The following is a 22935-nucleotide window of genomic DNA, read 5'->3' as shown; positions in this document are numbered from 1 at the left end:
TCCCTCTTCCTGTTTATCAAGGTACAATTAGATCTTTATAAATCCATACATACACTAGACATTTGGGCACTCTCATTCCATGTCCAGTTCCATGCCAGTCATCTGGGCTCTAGTCCAGCAAGCCAGGCTTCTTACCCGTTCATTATCAATGGACTGTCTCTCTCGATCCTCAATTTCATTGGGTACCATCAGTTCACAATTAAGCATTTTCTGTTCCCTTAGTTCCTTTGTCTCTTGTCTCTCAAGCCTTTGTATTTTTATAGCTAATTTTTCTTGTACAGTTATTTTTTTCAATCTTTTTTGAAAAAAACATAAAGATTGCAATTGACAGCAGAGAGGGGTTTACTCCAGTGGTCATAATTACAATGAGTATTGCAAATGGCTTTTTCAAGTAATGTTTTATCCCCTCAACTCCTATCCTTCTCAAGGGATCTGAAGTGGAGTTTCCCATTTGTAATGTAGGAAAAGTCCATCTATATAATTAAAATTGTCTTTTGGGTTGGCCTCCTGTGAGTCACTGGTTCCTTGCTCTGGGCTTGAGCCTCCTGCTGCTCTGAGGTCTCTGGAGGCTCTGTAAGCATCCAGCCGAACTCGAAGAACTGAATCTTCCTCTGCAGATGATCCCAGAAGAAATTTTCCTCTGTGGCATTTTGTCAGATGTCCCCTCTCCTCTGTGACATTTCTGTCAGAATTTGTTTCTACAACATTTGTGGGCTTCTTCAATCGCGTTGGGTTTTCTTACCAACTATGTTGAATGCTGTTTGTAAAAATAAGTTTTATTTGCCTGTTTCAATTGTTGTCTTGGAGGCTTACTGCCTGTTTGCTAACCTAGGCTTAGTCCTGGAAGCTTCTAGCCTCTGTACACTCTAACCTAGGCCAAGAACATTTTCAACCTTTGAGACTTACTGCTTAACAAGTTCATCCTTTCTTGTTCTTAATGAGTTCTGGGCTGGTTGGTTCAAATCAGCTGTTCTGGTTCAAACTCCTCTCCCAGCTGATTTATTCAGTCTGGCTTCTCTCTCAGCTTGGCCCCAAACTAGCTCCAGCAATCTGCTCTAATCTTTTGGCTCCTTCTCATTTTCTGGCATGTTCCATCTTCACCTGTATCTAGCTTGTTCTCTCAGGTGTTACAGAATATTTGATCCCATTGTGAATCCCAAAATTGTGAACTGTAAAAGTCTGTTTATTGTTTGGTCTGGCTCAAATGCACACTTTTAATCCAAGAACTTTCACTCTTATTTTGTGTCAGCTATGCTTATAAATGATGTTCTTTGAAATATGAGTTTAAAATTTTTGGTTTTTAGCTAATGCATGAGAAAATCTTTGACTGTCCAGATCTCATCTGCTTTGCGGTAGAGTCCCTCAATGATGGTTTGTGAACATGACGGATTCCCTTAATGATTGTTAGTTAACATATATTGTAGTAATCAATCATTGTTAACATAAAAATACTAAATATTAATCTAAAAACGTTAACAATGAACATTGCAGGCTATTTTTTTTTTTTTTTTTTTTTTTTTTTTTTTTTTTTTTTTTTTTTTTTGGTTTTCATTTGTTTGTTTCTCTGTGTAGCCCTGGCTGTCCTGGAAGTTGCTCTGTAAACAAGGCTGGCTTTGAACTCACAGAGCTCTGCCTGCCTGTCTCCCAAATGCTGGTATTAAAGGCATGTACCACCACCACCACCCAGCTAATATAAAATTATTGAAAATAACTTTTTTAAAGAGTAACAGTCACAATTTCTTTCTCAAATATTTTATATGTGACTTGATGGAAGACAACTTGGCTCCTTATACTTTTCACATTCATACTGAGAAATAATTGAACACCACATAGGCTGTTAGAACTCCTCACAGGTAGACAGGAGATACAAGTAAATTAGTACGAATTTTTTCATTCTTATGGACCCCGGAAAGATCTTGGAGAGCCTCAGAGGTGTCTAAACCAATTTTTGAGAACCACTGATCTCTTCCATTGTCTTCCAATATAGATGGTTCATTTCCCATGTGGCAAAAAGTATTATTTTCTTGATTACAAACTTTAAATGCTTATTAGAAAAGCAGTGCAGTTGATGGTATAGTTGCAATTACGAACTTGTCCTAATATAAAGAAAACCTTAATTTCTACATGTCCACAAGACTCACCAAAACATTTCATATTTTCTGCAAGGACAGTAATTGTTTCCATGTTCTCTATTTTTTTTTTAAACTGTATTTTTAAGAGTGTTTGACCTTCTCTGTGAAACTCTTCTATTTACATTAACTATGTTGACTTGCGAAGACGTGGTAGTTGTATGTGGTAAAGATTCTAGGGTAGAAGGGGATTTTTTTCTTAGCAAGGAAAAAAAAAAGGCGTACAAAGTGGTTAAATCTTCCAGCCTGGGACAGAAATCCTCGCATTATTTACTGGCGTGGTGACCGCTGGCATATCACTTAAGCTGTGGACGTCAATTTCCCTTCCACAAACTGGAGAAAATATTCTTCCCTAAGTCTCCACTTAACCAGACCACTCGGAACCGCCACACGTGGGCACTGCGCGTCCTAGAGCGCCCATCACACAGAGCCGTTTGCGTAAGTTCGGGGCAGGCCAACTTCGAGAGGAAGCCCAGCCTGTCCCGGCGCTGGTTCTGCAGGAGTAAGTGCGAATGAATGTTAAGTAGTCGGGTGTCTGCTGAAATGTCACACGCCAAACGTCCCGGTCAGAGTTTGCTACTTCGCTTGCTTGGGACAGCGAAAGGCCTCCACAGTCGGCGGCTCTCCGCGAGCGTCCTGACCGCTCGACTCGATCGAGGATCGGCAGGTTGGTTCTGGCAGCCGAGGCCACCCTCGTGTTGGACATTCGTTCTCGCGATACTTCAGACGACCTGACGGGAGAAGGGGCGGGGTGACTGGACGCAGAGGAGCGTGAGGCGACGCAAAGTCCGGTTCCCAGCAGGCTGTGCGCGCATCCCGCTTCCTCCGGGTCTTGGAGCGAGCGCGTGAGCGGTCGATTGCTGCCTGGCCATGGCGCTTCACGTCCCCAAGGCCCCGGGCTTTGCCCAGATGCTCAAGGATGGAGCAAAAGTAAGTGGCGCGGAGAGGTGGCGTGCAGGGAGAGCGGACTGTGCTCGGGCGCCCGCGAAAGGCCTGCGGGCGTGCGGCCGCGCCGCGGTCCGGGAGAGAGAACGTTCTAGAAAGGGAGGTGTGCTCTGGCTAGCAGGTCGTTAAACCCTTGGGCATTTTGTTATTCCCCCACCAGGGCTGGCCCTGCTGCGGGTTTGCATCTTAGCCCTGCATGCCTTTCTCTGTGGGATGGAGCCCACGGGCCCCGCCCTTAACGGAGCAGGCGGTGCAGTTGCTGAACTTGGACGGAATTGATAACCGGCTGCTTTACGGCCCGGGAGTTTTAGGATGGAAGGGACAGGAGCCCCGCATAGCAATCCTTGAACCTGCTTTTGGTTACCTCCTTCCAACCGAGAAACATGACAACTTGTTCAACCACCCGGCGACGTCCGATCCCAACCTAGTTCTACTGAAACCTACCTCTCTAAATTGAGGAGACTGTGCCAAATAATATCTTTGAATTCTGACCGAAAAACCTACCTTTTCTAGATTGAGACTGTGCCAAATGATATCTTTGAATTCTGACCATCCGACATAGTAGCCCACAAGATTAAGGTCCCAGCCCAAATAAAATAGTGTTACCCTTTTGAACGTATTTTTAAAAGTGTTTTTTTGTTTATTTTTTAAGTGTCACACTGGTTATGGAACGATTTGTTTCAAGATGTTCAAGCTGCCACATAATTTTGTTTTGTCGTCCATATTTCTAAGACTTGTAGAAATAGATAAGGGAGATGAATGTAAGGTCCTAGGGGAAATTGAAGACCCTTAACAGTTTTAGACAGCTAGGTTCTCATTTGTAGTGACAACTTGGCATGCTAAATGGATGTCAAAATTTAATATAAGTTGGTGCGTTCTGGAAAATGATACTGATGTTTCCTTTGGGAGGGTCATTGCTTCCAATTTAGGTCTTTTCCTCCCTTACTTAGATTGAAGAAATGATACGTGTAAAGCATCCCACTCAGGCTAGCACGGTATCACACAGAACCGCTTTCAAGTAAGTCCTGAGGACTACAGAGAAGACATCTTTTAAGCCCCTAACAGAATTTCAAATTAAAAACTAGTGTTGATGGGCTGGGATTGTAGATTAATGGTAGATTGCTTTCTTGAGTAAGGGTGGGAGGGAGAATATTCTTCAGTAATTAGGAGGGTCTAAACAATTAGTCAAATAAGAACTGTTAATTATCCTATTGTTTTGCAGGTAGGAAAAATTACCAAGGCCTTGTAGTAAGTTAGGGGGAAAACTAAGGCTGTTTAGATGGACTCCAGTCTCCATGTGATAACGCTTATGTGATCTTGGCTCTTTATTAGAAATATAATGAATAGAGATATCCTGTGTTTGAAAATTCTTACTTCATTACTCTGTGTAAGCAGATATGTGGGGTTTGATTTAGAATCACCATGTATTTAGAAGTTAATTGTTTGTCTCCATCTCCCCCATCCCCCCAACTTCTTACTGTTCTACCAGCAATCTCTCCCTCAACCAAAATGACTTTAACTTCACCACCAAAATCATCCCTGAGTGGCCAGTAAAGTCCTGACATTAGCTGGGCAGGAGAGGGAGTAGTGTAAAGGTTCATGGGATTGAGGGAGGATGAGAAGAGAGTGTCAGGAGGGAAGAAAAAGGATGGATTTCAGAGAAGGTAATAACTGCAAGTATTGGGGACTATGGATGGGTGGAAGAGAATTTGATATAGGGTAGTGGGTTACACTGTATTCAGCTCTTTGTTTAGCTTTTGAATAAATCATAGTCTCTGTCTGTGGCCGTTTGGGGAAAATTGCTGATATAGGGATAACTAAGCTTAGTTAATATGAATTAGTATTGAATATCAGGATTCATCAACACCAATGTTTTCTTTTGCAGCATTTTTCAGGATTAGAAGAGGCTGTGTATAGAAATATACAAGCTTGCAAGGAGCTGGCTCAGACCACTCGTACAGCATATGGACCAAATGGTAATGGCCAAATTCAGGCTGTAAAAGACAAAGTGGTGTGAGTGTGTGTTGGCTGTCTCATGTTTGTCCTGAGGGTGTTACGTGTACAGGGCAGGTCTTGTAAGTTGATTCATGGTTGGTGGCACGAGTGTACTTCTAAGTTTCAGTCAGAAATTCAGCTCTCTGGAAAAGAAAAGTTAAAAATTATACTGTTATCCTATTAAGTGGTAGGAAAACTACAGCTGTTGGCTTAGCTCTTGTTGTGGAAAGGGCTGAACAGTCTGAACACTGGACATAGTTTAAGGACACTACCTTTAACCACCAGTTGAATTAAAAATACAGACTTTGGATTAAGCATAAAACCATATATGTGTAAGTATATTATTTTTGTATGTGTTAATTTCTACTTATCAAGCACTTCCTACATGGTGGGTATGTGGATGTTTATTCAAGGAAAGCCCATGCATTGTTACATACACCTGAAGATACAGATAGTTTGCTCAGAGGGTTAAAAGTCAGTACAGTAAAAAAAAAAAAAAAAAAAAAAAAAAAACAAAGTGAATAAAGTGTAAAAAAAAAAAAAGTCAGTACAGCTTCTGACCATGATTTTCTTGGGTTATTTGGGAGAATATTTGAATAATAATGGATTTTTTTTCTTTGCAACTTTTTTTGAGGAATGAATAAAATGGTCATCAATCGCCTGGAGAAATTGTTCGTGACAAATGATGCAGCAACTATTTTAAGAGAGCTAGAAGTAAGTCTTTTTCAAAACCATCAACAACTCCCACTATTTTAACATAGATGAAACCCTATTTCAAATTAAATGATAAAGGGCTGTTACTTTCTCAAGTTTATTGTGAAGATTTATAAGTGCTCTTTTTAGGTTCACCATTTTGGCTACTCAAAGTATTAGGGGGCTGGAAAGATGGCTCAGAGGTTAAGAGCACTGGCTGTTCTTCCAAAGTTCCTGAGTTTATTTCCCAGTAACCACATGGTGGCTCATAACCATCCATAATTGGATATAGTGCCCTCTTCTGATGTGCAGGCACACATGCAGACAAAATACTGTATAAATAATAAATAAATCCTTTAAAAATCTTAATGTTTATGAGTGAGTTATGAAGTATTGCTGTGATGATCAGATTCGTTATAAATGAATTCTAATAGGAATTCATGTGATATGCTAAGGAGAAATTTAAGTTCACAGAATATTTGTGGAGGAATTTTTCATGGTAAATGAAATGAGGACTGGAGAGGTGACTTGATGCTTAAGAGTACTCTTGGCAGTTCCCAGTACCCACCCCAGGTAGCTCATGACACAAGTAGTCCAAGCTCTGCAGGACCCAGCAGCCTCTTCCGCTTTCTAGGCACCAGCTTTTACACTTGACCACACGCAGACGAATAACAGAACTGTAGTGTTGAGAGTTTGAGTCACCCTTGATTTCTAAGAGTGGCCTGGGGTGATAGCTCTGTGATACAGCACTGGCCTAGCACGCACAAAGCCCTAGGTTCAGTCTCCATTGTTGAAAATTTAAATTGAAGAGTATCTAAAAGAACTTGAGAATTTTGTTGCTTTTTTAAAGTTTACTTTCAGGCTCAGTTTGTAGGGTGCTTGCCTAGAGTTTGGTTTCCAGCACTCAGAAAGGTGAAGGCGAAAGGAGCAGAAGTTCAAATTCATCCTCAGTTATAGTCTGAGCTACATGTATCCTTTCTCAAAAACGAGAAAAGGAAGTTATATATTCCCTTTGATTTTTAAACAATACCATGTTTAAAAGATAAGTGATGCTGAGACTCTTAATCAAGTTGAGTGATGTCTCATTTAGATCTTCTGAAGACTTTTGTATATCTCTCTGTATCCCTGGCTGGCCTGGCCTTCTTCTGCAGACCAGGCTGGCCTCCAGCTCAAGAGATCCTTGCCTGGCTCTGCCGCCTGAGTGCTGGGACTATAGGCGTGCACCAACATGCCTGGCTAAATTTTTTTTAAGCATCAAGAAGTCAGTACATAGAATTGGCAAGACATTGTGTCAGAAGTGAAGTCCAGGAGGGGTGGGATCAGGGATGACACTAGAGTTTTATGCTGAGTGGATGAGAAGATGACAGTTGGAAGGTTTGTGTCACTACCCCCAGCTTCTCTTCTAAAGGCTTCAAAATTGCTAACTTTAATGGTTGAAAATACTTTTGTTTTGTAAGTTAGGAATAAATGCAGCAGCCTTGTGGAGCTGTAATAGATGGCTGTCAGTGCTTTGAAATTGTTCATTTGTATTGCTGTGTTGATGCTGATAGGCCATAGTTTCAACTGATCGGGTGGCATTTCCCTGCCCTCTGAGGAAAAGAGTGACTTTGTATTGCTCAAACTGTAAGAATATTTTTCTTGTTAATCCCTCTTTATCAGGTACAACATCCTGCTGCAAAAATGATTGTGATGGCCTCTCACATGCAAGAACAAGAGGTTGGAGATGGCACAAACTTTGTTCTTGTATTTGCTGGAGCTCTTTTGGAACTAGCTGAAGAACTTCTGCGGATTGGTCTGTCAGTATCAGAGGCAAGTATTCATCTTATAGTTTAATTATATTTGATTACTTGTATATTGTTGCTTAAAGCTTAAAATTCAGCACTAGGTAGATAAGAGCGCTCATGGGCAAGCACAGTGACCTTAGTTTAGATCCCTAGAACCCATGTAACGCTCAGGTATACCTGAAATTTCTCCATTGCGGTAGGCATAAAGACAGGAACATACTGGAACTTGCTAACATCAGCCTAGCTTCCGATTAAAAGAGTCTGTCATAAGGGAGTATGCCAGAGATAGCGCAGGACCCCTAACATCTGCCTCTGTCCGCCATGCATGTACCCCTGGGTGTTCACATAGGCGCACACTGTACGCCTACATCACACTCGCGCATGCGTATGTTTACTATATACAAATGAAGGGTTTTAAAATGAACTTTAGACCTACGAAGAATAGCTAGCGAGGAATGACTTACAGTGCTAGGCTTTGGCCATATGTTTCACATGTGGTGTGTCCTCAGGAATCCTATTGCTAAGCCTTCTTAAACTCAGATTCTGTTCATATGAAAAAGGTTTGAAATAAAACTTTTGATCAAGGTAAGTGGTAGAATCAGGATTGAAATTTGTGTTGTCATCAAAGCTGTGTCCGTAGCTATTGGCTCTACCATGTGTCCTCTTCAAACACTTGTTGTTTTATGTTGAAAATACCCATTTATTAGATTATCAGCATAAGTCATGTCAAAAATTAAGATTATTAAAACAAGTATTTTTCTTCATGGTTTAGGTAATATCAGGCTATGAAATTGCTTGCAAAAAAGCTCATGAGATTCTCCCTGATTTGGTATGTTGTTCTGCAAAAAACCTTCGAGATATTGATGAAGTGTCTTCTCTGCTTCGGACCTCCATAATGAGTAAGCAGTACGGTAGTGAAACATTTCTGGCCAAACTCATTGCTCAGGCATGTGGTAAGTAAGGGTAGGGAGCAAACATATCCAAAGTTCTTTATGTTTAATGTGACTCAGATAGTGTCTCTGTTGTCTAAACAATATGTTTCATTTTCTTCGCAGTATCTATTTTTCCTGATTCTGGCAATTTCAATGTTGATAACATCAGAGTATGTAAGATTCTGGTAAGTTTCAAAAAAGTGAATTATTATTACCCAAATAGTTCTTTGAAGGGGCTGTTGTTTTTGTAGTACTTGGGATTGAATCCAGAGTTTTGCACATGCCGGGGAAGCACTGTGCCATGAAAGTACATTCCCAGTCCAAGATCAGTTGTTACTCTGCTCCAAAGTTTGTTTTGTTTTGTTGTTTGTTTCAGAGACAGGGTTTAGGATTTCTCTGTGTAAACCAGGCTGGCCTCAACCTCAGAGAGCCACTTGCCTCTGCCTCCTCAAGTGCTGGGATTACAGGTGTGCCATTGCACCCGCGTGCTTTTTTTTAAAAAACTTAATTTGCATGCAAGTCTTGGCTTGCATTTATTTATGTCTGTGAACCATGTGCATTTAGTTCCTGTGGAGGCTGGAAGAGAGCATCAGACAGATCTCCTGGGACTGGAGTTACAGATAGTTTTAAGCAACTATGTGGGTATGGGAATCAAATCTGGGTTCTCTGAAAGAGCAACCTGGCTCTGAGCCATCTTTACGCCCCTAAATTTTATCCCATGATTTAGTTTTAGTACTTGTATCTTAGAGCAGTGGTTCTCAACCTTCCCAACATTGTGACCCTTTAAAACAGATCTTCATGTTGTGGTGACCCTCCACCATAAAATTATTTTGTTACTACTTCATAACTAATTGTGCTGCTATGAATAATATAAATATCTGATGTGACTCCCAAAGGGGTTGTAACACACAGGTTGAGAACCACTGTTTTAAGGCATCGTTTTGTAACATTTAGTGTTAAATAAATTGTGATGTTATTAAAAGTATATTTTCTTGTAGAGTCATATTTCCTCCTGATAGAGTTTAGAATAATGTAAAAGAGTGGGCTGGAGAGGTGGCGCACATTTGATGGAATCATCTTTGTTCTTCTGTCTGTAGTACTAGCAATTCTACCTGGTATATTAATGCCAAGTGCTATGTTGTTAGGCAGACAAACAGCTTTGTTGCTTTCCGTCTTTGTTCCTTCCCTCCACAATAGTGGCTAATTCAGTAGTGCTTCCAACTGTTGAGAAGAATGGCCTGTTTATGCCTACTGTCTGATACTATTAACATTGGTGTACAACATTCGTTAAAAACTTAACTCCAATGACAGTATTGGTGTTTTGACTCCTTAGGGCTCTGGCATCTATTCATCTTCAGTATTACATGGCATGGTTTTTAAGAAGGAAACTGAAGGTGATGTAACATCTGTTAAAGATGCAAAAATAGCTGTGTACTCTTGTCCATTTGATGGCATGATAACGGAGACTAAGGTATGTGGTTTCAAAAGTACATTTCGGTTGCTTTTTTTCCTCTAATGCTTATTTTTTGAGGTGGGGTTTCCTCTTAAGCTAGTATATACTTCATAATAATTGAAAATGGCAGAATTGTTTTTTTTTGGTTTTTTGTTGTTTTTTTTTTTTTTCAGACCATAGATACTTGCTTCAGCTACCAAGTAATAAAGTAAAAATATTTGTGGTGGTAGTGTTTTTTGTTGTTGTTTTTAAATAATTTATATATATGCAGTTTATGTACATTGGTGTTTTGCCTACATGTGTGTCTGTGTGAGGGTGTCAGTTTCCCTGGAACTGGAGTTACAGTCAGTTGTGAGCTGCCATGTGGGTGCTGGGGATTGAACCTGGGTCCCCTATATAAGAGCAGCCAGCGCTCCCAACTACTGAGCCCTCTCTCCAGCCCTCAGTATGTATTCTTACAGCTCTTTGTTAATACTGACTATCTTGTATGCTCATATGAAACCACTTTTTGTGAATGTTGACATTTCTATACCCTTAACGCTGATCAATATAAAAATGATGAGTCAGTTTTAAAGACTGACTTATCAGTAGGGATTTATCAGCTGGATTCATGCCAAACATCCTTGGCAGATTCAATTGTTGATTTTACAGATTTGAGGGGAGAATGAGAATGGTTGTTTAGTCCATGTTTCAGTGAAAATTTGAGGATAAGTTGTTTTGGTGACACTGATTGGTATATTCCAAACCAATACCTGTCTGACATTTCTAAAGGAAAAGTTTGCCTATTGCATTGCAAATGGAATTGATTTGATGTAAGGGGGTATAGGAACAAGGTGACGGTCTTAATTTTGTATATGGTATATATTTTGGTTCATATTAAAACATTTATCTTCATGTTTTCTCTCAGATCTTTAAATTACTGGGTAAAACATATAAAAACTTTTAACACCAAAATTATGAAATGATTTTAAAGAGAGTTTTCCTCATTTTCCAGGGAACAGTGCTGATTAAGACCGCTGAAGAACTGATGAACTTCAGTAAGGGAGAAGAAGATCTTATGGATGCACAAGTGAAAGCTATTGCTGGCACTGGTGCAAATGTCATAGTAACAGGTGGCAAAGTGGCAGACATGGCCCTTCATTATGCTAACAAGTATAATATCATGTTGGTGAGGTAAGAGCTACGTTCTATAAACAACACTATAATTTACTCTTAATATTGAGTAAAGCCAGTAAATTGAAGACAGCTGATAAAAGGAAAATGAAGGTCTTACTTAGATCAAATAGCAAAAGGATTTATCAGAGGGACAGAGCAGTGAGGGTCCAAGGACCAATGAGTAGATGTTATTTGAAAAGGAAAAAGCATTCCAAGGAAAAGCTGAAGGGTTGATACAAATTTAATTGCTTATCAGCTAAGGTATGAGTCAAGAAAAATGCTTTTTCATTTGGAGCACATAAAACAAATTTTTACTACCTAGCACCAAATCATATAGACATAGTAATGTCTCTGCTATCCCTTATAGATTGTACAGTTGTACAAATTTCTTATATAAAGAATTTTCCTACATGCTGAGCCCCTATTTGGAAGTCTGTTAGACTATAAAACCCCAGTTTCTAAAATAATGCTGTAAATTTGGCAAATACTTACTCATCTGAGATAGGGCCTTGCTGGGTAGCTTGGAACTCACTATCTAGACCCAGTCCCACCTCTCTCCTCCCGAGAATAAGATGTGCACTGTTAAACTGGCTCCAGACATGCTGTTTAAACTTCAAATGTGGCATTACTGGCTGATTTGTTGCATTCACAAAGTTAGTAGTCAGCTTCTTGGTTTCCCAATTCAGTGTAATAAAAAATGTGTTCAAGTAGAATGGAGTGAAAGCAACTTTACTTGATATTTTATTTTGAGGGCACTTTGGCTGGCCATGTAGCCTGGCCATGTAGCCTAGAATAGCCTTGAAATCAAAGAGATCTGCCTGTCTGTGACTGCTGGGATTAAAGCCGTGTGCCACCTTGTGCAGCTTATTTTGCTGTTTATTCTCAGCATTTTATGATTGAATCCAAATTTTTCTTTTTGAAGGCTGAACTCAAAGTGGGATCTCAGACGACTCTGTAAAACAGTTGGTGCCACAGCTCTTCCTAAATTGGTATGTATTTTGGAAAACAAAAGATAGGTGAACACATTTGAAATTTTACTATAAGAATCGTTTTCTTGTAGACTCCTCCTGTCCTTGAAGAAATGGGACATTGTGACAGTGTTTACCTCTCAGAAGTTGGAGATACACAGGTGGTTGTTTTTAAGCATGGTATGTAGCAATGGTAAGATAAGATATATTTATCTTATCTTATGTTTTCTTTCATTTAATCCACAAATTATTTATTGGCAGAAAAAGAAGATGGTGCCATTTCTACTATAGTTCTTCGAGGTTCTACAGATAATCTGATGGACGATATAGAAAGGGCTGTAGATGATGGAGTTAATACTTTCAAAGTTCTCACGAGGGTCAGTATCTACAATTTCAGAAATTTGTGATTCTTGAAAACAGTTGATAGACTCAAACCACACATCCTGATGTTCTCATGTTTAACAGCCTATCAGTTGCTAATGAACTGAACCTTCAAAAACAAATGGTACAAACTAAAAAGCAAACAAAGCTATTGCAGAGTACAGATTGCCTCCTCTTGCTGAAGCACTATCAATGCTGTATTTATGGGTTCTCATGAAAGTTTGACCAGGCCACTTGATTTCACTAAGTGTATTCTTAAATTTTGTATAGTGCCTACTCAAAAACTATAGTCTGAAGAAATATTCCATTTTAGGTTCTTTTTTGTTTTTAATAGGATAAGCGTCTTGTACCTGGAGGTGGAGCAACAGAAATTGAATTGGCCAAACAAATCACATCATATGGAGAGGTATAACTTTTTCTATATAAATTGCCTTTCTGTTCATTTCCTTTTTAATAAAATTCATTGACAAACACATTTTACTTTAGACATGTCCTGGACTTGAACAATACGCTATTAAGAAGTTTGCTGAAGCATTTGAAGCTATTCCACGGGCACTGGCAGAAAATTCTGGTGTGAAGGCCAATGAAATTATCTCTAAACTTTATGCAGTGCACCAGGAAGGAAACAAAAATGTGGGATTGGATATTGAGGTATTTGTTAACAATTTTTACTTTTTCATGAATATATACAGTCTAAACAGAAGCAGTGCATGTAAAGGGGAAATTGGTGCAAAATAGCAGTCTGATTTTACAAGTTGTTTTAATTGATTTTTACTTAGAAGTACTAGTTAAGTTGCAGTGTAGGAGCCTTGTACGTTTTACGTTTCATATAAGCTCACATGTAAGGAATTAACATAGTTTTGTTTTGACAGGCTGAAGTTCCTGCTGTAAAGGATATGTTAGAAGCCAGTATTTTAGACACTTACTTGGGAAAATACTGGGCTATTAAATTGGCCACTAATGCTGCAGTCACTGTACTTCGAGTGGATCAGGTGAGTGAAAAATGAGAATCCAGTCTTTAACAAGTCTTTAATCCCAGCACACGGCAAGCAGAGGCAGGCAGATCTCTGTGAGATCTTAGTCATTTTGAACTCTGGAGTTCGCTGGCTTCTAAGTGTTCAGGCTAAGGAGATAGTTCAGATGGGAGAGCCTGCCCTGCAAGCATGAGGATATAAGTTCTACAGAGCCACATAGACAAGTCAGGCAGAGTAGTGCATCTGTTTGGCTCAGACTGGTGAGAAAGGCAAATCCCAGGGACCGCACTGGCTGGACAGGGTCTAGCTAAAAGGGCAAACTTCATAGTAGATACAGCACTTCTGATTGTATTTTGTAGTATCTGTGTACCCTCACATATGGAGATTATAGCTGGCCTAATTGAACATTTGGCAGTTTTAAATTGACAGAGGGTAGACATATTCTAGGGAGTGATATGAGTAGAAATAAATATGGTAAAGCCCTGAAGCTGATTATTATAAGGATTGTCAACCTGAAGTCTGTCACTGGTTTACAGAGGTGAGGGGACCTGAGTGTTTTTCTTCTTTTACAAAGCATAACATGAGGTGCTAGAAATATTCATGGCTTTTAAGGTGACAATATTCCCACTGTTTTTCACTATTGAGATGAAGACTAAGGAGATAGTTCAGATGGGAGAGCATGAGGATGTAAGTTTGGTTCCACAGAGCCACATAGACAAGTGAGGAAGAGTGGTCTATTCTACTTAACATGGAATTTTGTTTTCTTCAGATCATCATGGCAAAACCAGCTGGTGGGCCCAAACCTCCAAGTGGGAAGAAAGACTGGGATGATGACCAAAATGACTGAGGAACTTCTTTTGTCCTAGGTGAAGCTTTATTTGTAGAGTGGAACTTGCCTGATGTTTTCTTCTCATTCTTAAATTAAAGTATTTGTGTTTGTACTCTGCCAGGTGGCATAAAATAAACATGTTACTGTTATGCGTGTCTGATTAATTGCTGCTTACGTCAGCCTTTTTAAAGATAGGAGCTGTAAGCAAGGCAAGTCACTTATGTTACTGTTCTCATTGAGAATAAATTGCTATGACCATCATACCATGTGTCTATGTTGTTGGCAGAAGTTCCTTTCTACAAGGGAAAGACAATTTTGACTGAAAGAGGCTAGAAATTTGTTTACCTCTAAAATAAACCTGCAGCCTTGAAAACCCAGTATCATACAGTGTCCAAAGCCTTCTCACTGCATACTAGGTGATTTTTTTTATACCATTCTGTTGGCATAGCTGTGAGATCACAGTTTATGCACATGGATATGCTCCCATTCACTACTGCAAACATAGCTTAATCCTAGCACTAGAATAAGGTGTTAACCAGTAATACAATTTAAAAAGCTAAGTAGTAAAACAAGTTTTGGGGATATCAGTTTATTGATAAGACAAGAACTACCACCCAGTCAGATTAACCACAGGACTTTAGTAATTCAAGTTGAAACTAGAAAGAATAAAGCCCAGTAATACAAAAACTGTTGTAAATTATTTTGCCCGTATTTAAATAAATAAACCTGATTTTTTTTCTGTCATTTACCTAGATGAACATAATATATAGTTTAGCTTTTATTGTTATAGCCAGTATGAAAGCCATTGGCTCGTTTCCAGAGAAAGCACTCTGTTACTACAGCACTCTCTCATAGAACAGGAGATACGCTTGTGAATTTAGGACTTTGGTGGCCGGCACAGCTTGCACATGTGTATCACTGACGTGAAACCACTGCCCTTTGCTTGATTCCATTTCACCATCTGTCAGAAAATACAAAAGGAAACATGAAGGCTTGGGAGCTGCCTTTTTGGGGGAGGGGCGGGGGGCTTAGGCGTGATCTGCAAAATTTCTGAAATTCCAAGGTAACTTACCTTGTGGAATGTCACCATGAAGAACAAGATTAGAGAGATGACTACTGGCAGTTCTTGCCTTGGCATAGGCAGTGTAATGCCCTGACCTCATAGTACCACTGTGTTCAACAACTCCATATAAGGAATACAGTACTCTTGTACTTTCTTCAGCAACGTTCTTAAAAAAAAAAAAGCAAACCTGAATTGTTATTTTTGTCCCATTTACATAGATGTGTCTTCTTGGCAAGACACATTCACATCACCTCTTTGTTCATACCCCACAGAGATACCTTTACCTTTATTACAAAGTTGATTCCATGATACAAAAACTAGGTCATTCATGGGCCACATATAATATGTAATGCTATAGATACTAACCGAACTCAAATTTGCCAGATAAAAGGCCTCAGGAAAATTTCAAAGTACCTTAAGACCCCTGGCCATCCTGCTGGTTCTGCCACCAATACGAACATTGTAAGGCTAGCTTGCATTTTGTACTTTCTCACCAAAAGTGAAGGGTACTTGTCACAACCCTGTACCATAGGTCTCATGACAAATGCAAATTCCCTCAAGCAGGAGCCTTTGTGCTCTTGGCAAAAGTATCGCCACTGTTCAACAGTCCTACCCTGAACTGTGCCTCCATATTCCCTCATTTTCTGAACTTTTTGATACTTTTTTAATCCTTAAAATTATTGGTAACTTAAAATCGTGAATTTTATATCATGCACCCGGTTGTTTATCTTCCGATCCCCTCGTATCTGCCCTTTGCCCTTGCAACCTCTCCCCAAATAAACCACGTCCTACCTTTCCCCAGAGCTATGTGTGCTGTGACATGCGTGGCGCTTTTAGTGTCATTCAGTCTCAGCCATAGCACACGGGACTTTGGACTTGCTGGCTGAGACATCTTAAACAGCCCAGTCTGTAGTGTTTTATTCCTCTAACTCTCACTTACTCTATGCTCTTCAACCTCAAGTACCCTTCAGTTTTCACTCTGTTATGTACAGTCTGAAGTAGCCCGTGAAGCAGCAACAGCAGTACCCAGTAACAAAGATGACAACTTAGTACATACTAACATTGAAATCATACCAGAATGAGAAAGGCATTTTGATTTTTACACATCAAGGACTGTGCTTCCATTAAAACAGTGCAACTAAAATGCAGTACAGCAGCATGACCTCTCTGATCCTTGAAATTCTTTTCCAACCGAGACACAGATTGGCATCTTCCCTCCACTCAAATGCTTTTGTTTCTTGTTCTTGACTATGTCCTATCTTCTGTGCTCAACACAAATGGCATCATCTCATTCTGAATTACTGTCTATGCACTGATTTCCAATCTGTATGTCAAGCCTTGACCTCTTTCTTGGATGTAAGACATGTACATTCCAAAAGACTCAGGTGCATTCATATCAAAGATATCTAAAATCAGTGTATCCAAAGCTGATCTCAATCCTTCCAACCTGTTTCCTATATTCCCTGGCTTTTGTTTGTTTCTTGAGACAGGGATGGCCATCCTGGAACAAACCAGGCCAGCCTCTTCCTTCTGAGTGCCAGGACTGAAAGTATTTGGCATGAGCTGGATGTGAATGCAGAGGCAGGCAGATTACTGTGAGTTCGAGGCCAGCCTGGTCTACACACCAAGTCCAGGACAGCCAAGGCTACAAAGAGAAACCCTGTCTTGAAAAACCTAAAAAAAAAAAAAGTGTGCCATCATGCCCGGCACTATCTTTACTTATAACACCCCATGTGTCTTGTCACTCAAGCCTGGATCCAGAAATCTTCAACTCTGTGTCACACTCAACATCCATTTAAAGGGTTCTGCCTCCCTTTCTAACACTAAGAGTCTAATTTTATCTCCTGATGATTTATTCTTTCACCCTCCCTCTCCTGGCTTTACTAATTGAATTGATTCAATTCCCTAACTCAGCCTTTTCAGTCTGTCCTCAGATCCAACTTCCACACTAAAGCAAATATCCTAGTTTAACAGGTGGGACTTGGTCACCAAATTGCTTTCATACCTACTAAGGCAAAGTTCCTCATGAAAGTCTTCATTTCTATCACCTTTGGCTTATAATCCCTAGGCTTTGTTCTGTAAGCTGTAAAACTGGTAGTCTTGCAAGTACTACCCTATTTCATACCATTTTGTTCTTGTACCTGTTCTACCTCATATGGCCTTCTCTGAAACACCAATATACAGGACTTTGCAGACTATGTGTTCCATGTATACCTACCCTGTCAAGGTAACTTTGTATTAAACTGAGAGTAACTAGTAATATATCTGCCCATCTTTTCTTTCTTTTGTACCCTCAACCATTAAGACAATGTCTTGATAAGGTTGGGGGGTTGGTCTGATCCTTGTATTTTGATGCTAATTACTGGCCCTCAAGATCTGGTTACTGCCCTATCCTTGCTGAGTAAACCTTCCTAAGACATTATTCCTTACTGGTTGATCAAAAGATCTAAAACCTGCACAGGGTAGAATGGGGGGTAGGCGTGGCTAAGGTTCCCAGGCTTTGGGTTCAGGAGAATCAAGGGAAACACAGTCAGGAAGAGGAGGGAGGATGCCACAATGGATTAGTATGGGAAAGGAACCATGTGGGCTGGGAGAAAAAGATTCCAAGGATGACAGGGATGGAGAAAAAACACCAAGATGAAAAATATAAGCAAGCATTTATAAGATTATGGATGGAAGGTAGCCCAGATAGGAATGTATAATTAAGGCACATTACACTGGATGGGGGCTAGGAGGTGGATAGGGAAGTTATTGAGATAGCTTAGGTAGAAATATCTGCCCAGCCCAAGGTAAATAAAATCTAACAGGTGGGCTGAAGAGATGGCTTAGTGGTTAAGAGCACTGACTGTTCTTCCAGAGGAACCTGGTTCAATCCCCAGCACACACATGGCAGCTCACAACTGTCTGTAACCCCTGTTTCAGGGGATCTGACACTCTCACATAGACATACATGCAGTCAAAACACCAATGTACATAAAATAAAAATAAATTATTTAAAAAAAATCTAACAGGTGTCTGTATCTTAATGAGAACAGGTTAAATAATGCCGCCAAAATAATCATGGGGCTAATACTAAATGATATTTAGATGATATTAAGCCCAATACCATTTTTATTTATAACAATACCCATAATAAGTCAAAATAATTTTATCTGTGTGGTAGTTTAAATGAGAATGGCCTGTGTTTGAATGTTGGATTCCCAGTTGGTGAAACTGGGAAGTATTAGAATGTTGGAAGTATGTTACTAAGAGGTTGACTTTGAGGCTTCAAAAGCCTACTTCATTCCCAGTTATTTCTCTCTTCCTCATGGTTGTCTCAAGACATGAGCTCTTCAATATGCCTAACTGCTGCCATGTTCCTGACCATGATGGTCATAAATTCTAACCTGAGACTATTAAGCCCCAAACAAACACTTTTTATTATATGTTGACTTGGTCATGGTATCATATTACAAAAATAGAAAAGTCACTAAGACAACCTAAAATAAGCTAGTCTTCAAAATGATTTATCACAGATCTTGAAATTATAAAGGTATAATGATCAAATAATTGTAACTAAGCACTTTTGTCACTGAGCTACATCCCAGTCCTTCTTCAAAATCTATATCAACTCCATACTTACTGTGAAATACTGGAGAAGTATTTGATAGGTTATGATTTCTCTTAACAATTTCCCTTAAAAATCATTTTTACCTACCTTACATTTAAGGGTACAAAAGGGAGCCAAATCTAAGATTTCCGGGAATTTTATGTGTTTGTTAATTTTGCGTAGGTTAAAACCAGCCTAAAAAAAGCAGAGTTACGGATTGAGTTCTTTTCCTGGAAAAGCTGTACAGACTGTCCCCTCTGATGTCCAATGAGCTCCCAACACCCAGCCCTTTCTAGGGAAACAGTTTTTCCTCAATGGTTGTTTCCAACTAGTTTAGGTTTTTCTTTAAGTACTACACACTACCAAAACTACAGATGAGAGTTCCCCAATTCTGCCTTAGCCATCCCAAATACAAGATTGAGTCAGAGATTTTCAGTTCCTGAAATTCGGCAATAGCAAAATATTTTCCTTGAATCACTTTTCAGTTCATGCTCCATGCTCACACAATGCCAATAAGACCCAACCAGCTATTTAAGACAAAACTTGACCAATAAGAAGGAAAATGCCTATAAAATCCTAGAAAATTTGAAAGTTGTAGTAATTTATCAAATCTCCAGAAAAGATCCAGTCACAAGATATGAATATCCAATGTGCATCTTTTTATCAAGTCAGTAAAAAGATATAATACACAAAACAAGAACAAAAAAATGTTTTTAGAAGTAAACTCCAATCAAGACATGAGCTCTTCAATATGCCTAACTGCTGCCATGTTCCTGACCATGATGGTCATAAATTCTAACCTGAGACTATTAAGCCCCAAACAAACACTTTTTATTATATGTTGACTTGGTCATGGTATATTACAAAAATAGAAAAGTCACTAAGGCAACCTAAAATAAGCTAGTCTTCAAAATGATTTAGCACAGATCTTGAAATTATAACAATATAATTTCCAATCTCAAGTTAAGCTTTGAATAAGACACTACAAACCTGAGTTCTAGAAGTCAGGACTGTAAATTTCTCCACTTTAACAAACCTATATACATCTCTCTTTTAAATAGCCCACATTTTTGAAATTGGAATTAAGAGAAAGCAGAAACAAATTCAGAACAGATAAAGTAAGTGTTACATATTTAAACAAATTAGGATTATGAGGGGTACCTGCTGAAATCTCTTTAAATGAAGTGTGAGGACAGGAGGAGCAAGGGAAACCAGCATCTGCTTCTTGGCGTTGGTATAAACATATTTCCTTTCACCTACAGAAAGGAGAGATGTTAGCACCAAAACATTCAGTTTTTTATAAGATCATCTCAAACTCTAAAACCAGGATTAACAAAATCTTGCAGAGAAATGTGTGTGTGTTTATTAACCAAGAGGCAAAATCAAGTGTATTTTCTCAGTATACACCAAATAATGTCATATAGTAAGCAATACATTTAATTAGGGTTGGAAGTATGTGTTCCATATCATCAAATCATTTATGAATAGCAATTAAAAGCAGTTTTGAGGAGGTGAGGGGCATGGTAGCACATGCCTATAGTCCCAGTACTTAAGAGGAAGAGGCAGGGGATGGCAAGTTTGAGGACAGGCAAGGGTTATATAAGCAAAAGAGTCTCAAGCAGAATTTTGTTGTTTAAGGCTTAAAGTACAACGCGGCACCAAAACACACAAGGCCCTACATTCAATCCCACACACCATAAAGTTAAGATATCTTGGAGAACCGTTACATCATCAAGATGTCTGGAGGTACTTGGCACATCTCCCTCTATGAAAATTATTAAAACCGAAAGAAACACGTTTTAACTAAGAGACTATAAAAACAGTATTAAGCCTATGGATTTTGGCTTGCCTTGCCACTGCCTACTCTAAAACATTACTTGTTCTTTGTATCTACATGTAAATAAATGACTTTCAAATACTTCTACTTTAGTGAAGATCTTCAACAATCCGTGACACCCTACTCCATTTCAATCCCATTTACTCAAACAAATAACATGAGCAAGGCAAGGGGATATTATCAATATCTCTGTTCCACAATGAAAGGAGACGAGAAAGCCTGTCATTTTGCTCTGGGTGCCACATAAGAACACCGACTCCCTGATGTAAGGGAGAAGAGGACCATCACAAATTCTGGCAAGGATATGAGAATGCAGAAAACCAGTCACTGTCAGGAAGTTTTGACAGCATTCCAGTGGGAAACTTACCCTTAGAAAGAGACCAAAAAACAAGCTGTTCCACTTTATTGCTGTTAGGGTACAGTATATTAGCCATGCCAATAAAGTTTTTTTCTATTAAAATATTTACAAGCGAGAGGACACTAGTAACTCTCCACACCCTGATGAGACTTTAATTCACAAGTATTCTACCTGCAAAATATGCACTTTAATATCAGTGTTAACAGCAAGAAAAAGCCTAAATACCTTTCGTATTTGCCTTTGACCCATTACACTGCTGTTTTGTGCACACTTCACAAAGCAGTTTATTCGCATCTTGAAGTTTCTCATTACGGGTGAACTGATATAAACAATGTTGGATCGAACATTCATCAGTACTAAAGGCTTCCCGGTTCGCAAGGGTACAGAAAGCAGTTTCTGGATCCTCATTCATGACCTCGTACTCCTTTGCCACAGGAGAATGACTGCCATTCAGAATCTCTATATTTATTTCATCGGGATGAACAGCAGCATTCAAATTAAGGTTTTTTAAACCACTGGTAATGTCTAGTTCTCCACTGGTCCTTTCTTCCTGGAAGGCACCTTTTAAATTCCTAGTACATTTGGCTGCAGATGTTAAAATCCCCAGATCACTCTCAGTGTTGACACTTTTCACATCCAGGTCCTCTGGGCAGTTTTGACTGCCAGTTGTACTTTCTATCATTTTCTCTTGGTCATTCAAATCTTTCTGATTAACATAAAATTCTGTATGTGCAGCCTCCTCTTGAGAAACATGGTTGGATTCAATATCCACTTCCACTTCTCCCAGAAGTGAGATTTCAGCTTCATTCTCATTGTCTACAGTGTGGTCAGTGGTACAGATATCATTTAAGTGAAGAAATTTTTCTTGAATTTTTTGTTGCCTTCGTTGGTTCTGTGTCAGAAGTATACATAAAGAGAGAAGGAGGGAGAGAAGCAGAAACAGAAAAAGAAATAAGAGTGCACATACCACATCATATTTTGTTGGTTCTCAAACAAGTCATTTCATAAGGAGTGTTCACTTTCAAATTCTGATTTAAAAAATTCCTTTTTTATCAGAGTTCAAGTAAATTATGACAAAAAGTTCTTTAAATGAAATCAAGAATAATCACTATTCATCAAAACATTGGACTACTGTGGAAATGGCAATACAAGGGATGGTGTCTTTTCTTGAGAAGTGATCTATGCAGAGCTCTAAAACTTAAAACTGAGCAGACAATTATTAGATGAAGTGGTGTCTGACTACCCTCTTGTGGTGGTTTGAATACAATGGTCCCCACAGGTACATGTGAGGTATGGCCTTGTTGGAAGACGTACGTTACTGGGGGCAGGCACAGAGGTTTCAAAAGCCCATGCCATTCCCAGCACTTTCTTTGCTGCATGGTTGAAGCTCTGGGCTTGGTGGTGGTGGAGCACCCCTGTAATCCCAGTGTTCTGGGAGGCAGAGGCAGGCACATCTCCATGAGTTCAAGGCCAGTCTGCTCTACACAGAGACAGCCAAGGTTCCAGGAAAACCCATCTCGAAAAACAAAAAAACCAAACAACAAAAAAAGTAAATATACAATGAATAAAGGAAAAGCATAATTTTTTTGTAGTTACCCACCTTGGCTTGCTTTTTGGCTTGCTTCTTTGCTTTTTTCTGTATATGCTTGCTTGTTCCTGAAGGAATATCACTTCTTGTTTTCATGTAGCTGTCATCTTTCTCTTCCTCACTGTCTTTATCTTCTTCCTCCATCGTCTTTTTCACATTTTTATCATTTATACTTTTCTTACCACTCTTAAAATAGGAGGAAAACAAAATATTATTACTACTACTACTACTACTACTACTACTACTACTACTACTACTACTA

General features: G+C 39.3%; 2 protein-coding genes across 4 annotated transcripts in view; one reads left to right on the top strand and one right to left on the bottom strand.

Moving 5' to 3' along the window:
* The first annotated feature begins 2918 nt into the window (after positions 1–2918).
* Cct8 (chaperonin containing TCP1 subunit 8) lies at positions 2919–14499 on the top strand. Its single transcript, XM_055614975.1, has 15 exons — positions 2919–3059; positions 4960–5050; positions 5704–5783; positions 7422–7571; positions 8319–8499; positions 8602–8663; positions 9812–9949; positions 10926–11104; positions 12009–12075; positions 12147–12234; positions 12316–12431; positions 12770–12841; positions 12922–13086; positions 13308–13427; positions 14179–14499. Exons 1-15 carry the CDS (start codon positions 3000–3002, stop codon positions 14254–14256), a joined length of 1647 nt encoding a protein of 548 aa, XP_055470950.1. The 5' UTR covers positions 2919–2999; the 3' UTR covers positions 14257–14499.
* Positions 14500–14811: 312 nt separating this feature from the next.
* The window catches only part of Usp16 (ubiquitin specific peptidase 16), a 39562-nt gene continuing 31438 nt past the window's right edge, over positions 14812–22935 (bottom strand). For all 3 annotated transcript variants that reach the window (XM_055614972.1, XM_055614973.1, XM_055614974.1), the window contains 6 exons: positions 22686–22859; positions 21311–21977; positions 20052–20146; positions 18999–19085; positions 15311–15467; positions 14812–15199 (listed from right to left, as the gene is read on the bottom strand). In XM_055614972.1, coding sequence (XP_055470947.1) covers positions 15075–15199; positions 15311–15467; positions 18999–19085; positions 20052–20146; positions 21311–21977; positions 22686–22859 — 1305 coding nt within the window. In that variant the 3' untranslated portion in view covers positions 14812–15074. The remainder of the gene's footprint in view (positions 15200–15310; positions 15468–18998; positions 19086–20051; positions 20147–21310; positions 21978–22685; positions 22860–22935) is intronic.

Source organism: Psammomys obesus, unplaced genomic scaffold (assembly GCF_907164565.1).
Source record: "Psammomys obesus unplaced genomic scaffold, mPsaObe1.curated_primary_1811, whole genome shotgun sequence".
NCBI lineage: Eukaryota > Metazoa > Chordata > Mammalia > Rodentia > Muridae > Psammomys > Psammomys obesus.
Note: the sequence above shows the minus strand (reverse complement) of the source record. Positions and strands in the feature narration are given on the sequence as shown.